The sequence below is a fragment of the Penaeus japonicus genome, unplaced genomic scaffold (genome assembly GCF_977035675.1).
Source record: "Penaeus japonicus unplaced genomic scaffold, GWHDUDI00000001_assembly GWHDUDI00000036, whole genome shotgun sequence".
Lineage (NCBI taxonomy): Eukaryota > Metazoa > Arthropoda > Malacostraca > Decapoda > Penaeidae > Penaeus > Penaeus japonicus.
Window position 1 is genome coordinate 11,831,830 of NW_028234438.1, and position 5,000 is coordinate 11,836,829.

General features: G+C 34.7%; 1 protein-coding gene across 1 annotated transcript in view; it reads right to left on the reverse strand.

The window, feature by feature from the left end:
* Positions 1-524: 524 nt before the first annotated feature.
* Positions 525-5,000, reverse strand: part of LOC122257299 (stomatin-like protein 1) — a 14,722-nt gene continuing 10,246 nt past the window's right edge. The window contains exons 6-8 of the mRNA XM_086531807.1: positions 4,390-4,488; positions 2,618-2,767; positions 525-2,072 (exon numbers count right to left, since the gene is read on the reverse strand). Coding sequence (XP_086387933.1) covers positions 1,846-2,072; positions 2,618-2,767; positions 4,390-4,488 — 476 coding nt within the window. The 3' untranslated portion in view covers positions 525-1,845. The remainder of the gene's footprint in view (positions 2,073-2,617; positions 2,768-4,389; positions 4,489-5,000) is intronic.

The following is a 5,000-nucleotide window of genomic DNA, read 5'->3' on the forward strand; positions in this document are numbered from 1 at the left end:
AAGGGAAACAGGGAGACAAACAAAGAGACAGAGAGAGTGTGTGTACATGTGCATAAGAGAGACAGAGAGAGAACAAGTGAAAATTCTTTCCCTGTGAGCTCTTAACAAATTGTTCCAACATTTCAAATCAAAATTCTCATTTCATGTTACATAAATATCTAACAAGTATATTTATTTGTTAAATGAGACTTTATAATAACCACTTTTGGTTATGTTATTTTTCTACCATTGTATCAACATGGTAGAATGTTTTTCTTGTTCAGTATCATAATAAACTGAAATATGTTATTATTTCTTAAGATATATCAACAAGCTTATTAAGTCCTATTACAAAATGAAAATGCAAGTACTTTTTCCTTAAGAGAAAACTTAGATCAGAGAAATTTGGTTAAATAAGTGCTTTGAATATTTTGATTGTATAAGTAAATAAAAACATCAGCAAATGTATCACATCTTTGCATAATATATATATTTTTCTCTCTCTTGTGATAGCCTGTGAGAAACATGTAAAAAAAAAATAAGAAAAAAGTATGGTGATCATGTATTTCTTCTGACTAGCAAACAAGTACATGTAAATATTCAGGAATGCTTTTCTATCCGTATTCTATGATATCAAAACATCCAAAGCTTTAAATTAGTAAATGGAAAATAAATGTGAGCAATACCTTAAATTATAACAGATTAATTTGTTTGACTATCATGAATATTTGGCATCAGTTAAATGACATTTTTGATAGGAACACTGGAAATATAAGGTAAAAATAAGTGGGTTAAATCTTATTATGACTATAAGAAAGATTTTAATCCTACAAATTTAATCCTACATTTGTGAAGCCTTTTTTTTTGTACAAGTACGCAATATGTGACAATTTTGAGTCTTTACTTTAAAAAAAAAATAGAAAACAAAAATAATATTACATATACATATATATATCATAGAAATATTCTAATCATCAACAAGTATACAACCACACAGCTTTGCAATAACGTACAACAAACAAATAGCTGCTCTATCTTTTATATGATACACACCACCAGGAAAATCATAGTCTAGAAATCAGCACTTGCTATAATGTGAAAGCATGAGAATCAGCTTTAAAAAAAAAAGACCATTATACTTTCAAACAATAATAGAAAATTACAGGAAAGTCTTTTCTTTGGTTTCATGTCTCAAAAAGATGCTAATACAATTTTCTCTTTTGTCTTTTTTACACATATAAACCAGCCACTCACAACAACTTACACTTCTAAAGGAGAGCATGTTTTGCTTGTATGCTGTGAAAGCAGGCGAACGGAGACAGCAACTGTTGTATATTATATTTCCTTCGTGACAAGGATTTTGCATTGTCTGTCTAGAGATCGCTCCCTCTGAGAGATTGTAATTGTAGAATAAATACTGAGGGAGAAAAAAAATCATAAGTATCGGAATAATATTAGACTAAATATCAACAAATGAAAAATTCATTAAAATAGCAATCACCTCGTGCTAAACTGACACATTCTTCTGAAGTTTGGAGGAAGCAAACATGTGTGATCAACTACACATGAAAATCTCACTTTGAAATATCTCTTTCTATTCCTCCTTGCCCAAAATTTAAAATGCATACAAAGACTAGCCACAGGAATCACAACCATACAAAAATGAGAAAGAGATTAAATCAAGGACGAAGAAAAAGAAAAAAAAAAAAAAATTGTGCAAAATACCAGATGCAGAAATATATCCACAACTCTAGCTCTTTTAAAATGGGACACAAAACAAATACAAAACAAATAACTGCCTCCCTCACCACATGGCACCCCTCCCTACTGACAGAGGGAAAGGAAGTGCCATCCTTTCACTTAACATCAGACCACAAAGATGTCTTCTTTGTCTTTGTCTTTGGTGGTCTGTCGCAGCGTCTCGAGGCCCATCAGCATCTGGATGTTGCCCTGTACTGTTAGGTGGCCAGAGAGGTATGCTTGCAAGGGGGCCAGAGTGCCTTCAAAGATAGCCATCAGGTCCTCCTTGCTGATGACCACTGCCACGTCAGGGGTAACCTTGGGTAGGTCACCCTCGACCACCTGGCGCACTCCTGAGGGGAGAAAGAGTGGGTGATGTCGGGTATGAGTACATCTGGTTACTGAAGTGAGATGAGATTAATTCACTATTTCTAAGCTGTATGGATACAGCTAATATCAAGCTTGGGCTTTATTAGTATTATAATATTTGAATAAAATAAAACAAAAGGTAATAACAAAAAAAAGTTTAAGTAACAACAGGATGTGATGTTAACCCCTAGAGGAAGCACTGCCTTGTGAGATGACAAAGATATGCACTAAATAATCCCCTCTATCTACTCTATATATGTATGTATATACATATACATACACATACATATATGTCAAGACATATAGATGGAGCTTGAAATAGTTAAAACAATTTTCTGGCATCCTATGGCATCCACCCACCCATTCAAAAAAAGAAAAAAGAAAAAAGAAGAAGAAAAAAAAAAAATATATATATATATATATATATGTATATATATATATATATATATATATATATATATATATATATATATATATATATATATATATATATATATATATATATATACAAGGTCACTTTCTGACCTACCATTGCCTATGAAGATGATGAAGATCCCGCCATCCTTGCCCTCGACCTGCAACCTGTAGATACCATGGGTGAGGTCGTTGCCGCTGGGTCCGGAGATCAGGCCTTGGAGGTATTTGCCGAGCTTGGTGTCTGGTGATCGGCTGCTCGTCACTGTTTGGGCAAGGGAGAGGAATGGAAACATGTCGGTGAGATTGCTGTTCAACGGGTTGTGTTGTTTAAGCTTGGGTCATTAGAGGGAGGGAGAGAGGGAGGGGGAAGGGGGCTAGAAAAAGAAAGAAACTAAGGGAAAGAGGGAGAGTGGGTGAAAGGGAGAGGGAGAGGGAAGGGAGAGGGTGAGGCTGAGCAATGAGGGAAGGAGGGAGAAAGAGAATGATGAAGGAAGGAAGATAGGGAGAGAATGAAAGAGGGAGATAGAGAGGGAAGGATGAAGAGAAGGAGGGGTGCTAGAAAAACAACAACAAAGTAATGGAGGGAAAGTATGACAATTAGAAAGGGAGGAAGAGAGAGGGAGAAGCATGGAGGGAGGGAAGGAGAGAAGGTAGGGACTAGAAAACAAAGAAATAAAGATAAGGAAGGAGAAAGGGAAAAAATGGGGAAGAAGAGGGAGATAATGGATGGGGAGGAGGGAGGCATGGAGAGAGAAAGTAAGACTTGCAACACCTGAAGTGAGCTGAAACTGTGCAACATACAAGTGAAAAACTAATATATACATATATAAAGAAGAAGAGTGATATTTGCTCCACTTGCAAAGTTACAATTCTATCCTGTGAAAAAGGTGAAAATTCATATCATATAAAACTATAACATACATTTTTTCCATCTAAAGGTTAAAAAATGCAAGCTGTCATTGAGAAAAATTCCAAAAATCTGTTAATTGTGAGAGGTACAATCTTGGAAAAATCTGAAAACAATTGGTGTAATGTGCCAAAATTTTGCTCCACATAGTACTTCCAATCTTGAAATTATTTACCAGTATCAGAGTCAATGGGATCATATCCTGAAATATAAGAAAAAAAAAGCAATGTAAAAGGAGAAGAATTAGAAATAATTCCTTAACACTTGAATAAACACAAGTATAAAGAAATCAAAATTGTTAAATGAAGAGAAACTAATTTGCTTATTGATATTAGCAACTCACAATAACTTACTCAATGAGATGACAACCTACCAAGATAGTTCACTAATGCTTCAAAAAAGGTAATATAATAGAGTAATAGTAAAAGAGACTACCTGTTGGGTATCTATCCATTATCAAAGTCAGTATAGGATCTGTGGTGTACCAATACCTCCACAGTGGGGAAGTGAGGTGCATGCTACGAATAACTGAATTCATTAATAAATCTATAATTTAGTTATTAGTCTTCTCAAATCAACAGATCAATATATACATGGGACTTCTCAGTGGAATAATCACCTTGAATCAGAAAAAGAGAACAGTTTCCTTTTAATATATTTACATTATAGACATTTGAAAAGAAAAATTAAGTAAATCGTTTAGGGATACATGTGACCCTGGATTTCAAGGCTCCAGATTGGTCAGATAGATCAACCAATCACGAGGCTACAAGTCACTTGGCAGAAGCTCTTTGAATCTCCTAACTGGTTATTCATCATGACCAATCAGAAGGGCCCAAGACCTGCACTACCAACACTTCTAAGCCCCGTGATTGGCTGCACCAAACCTAGCTACAGAAAAAAGAAAATATAGATCCAAAAACCAAAACATGGAAAAAAACAAACAACAGCTCACTGAGTCAGTGTGTCAGGAATACCTTGTATATTTGGTTGCTTTGGCGGCTCACTAATCTCGTCAGAGAAACCCAGAAGATCTGTGAGGTGGAGAACATGGAGGAGAATATGAGAGACGAGACCTTGTTACTCTCGAGATTCCGTCTCTTTCATCTATGCGGGAGGAGGGGGGAGGGGGGTTGTAGGGTAATAACTTGCTAAACTAATTTAAAAAAGGAGTAATTAAACACGCTTCTCAGCAAATTAAGACATAGAAAAAAAGGGCTGCTGTATCTTAAAAAAATACAAATCAAATGACATGTCACAATGTTGACATAAAATAGCATAATCATGCAATATCATTTAAAAATCAATACCATCACTTTCAATTCTCTCACTCTCTCTTTTTTTTTTTCTCTTTTTTTTTTTTGTTAAGGTGCAATAATTCTTCTAACTCACTAACTAACAATGATACTTTAATGCATAAATCTAATAAATCTAATACAATAAAAAAATAAAAAAAACGGAATAAGTAACAAACATCAGAAGGACCGTCTCTTCGTTGCAAGTGAAAAGTCTTATCCGAACCCATGAGAATATATGAAATCGCCAGCTTCAAAGGAAATGATATGCAAATCAGAATAATCTCTCCTAA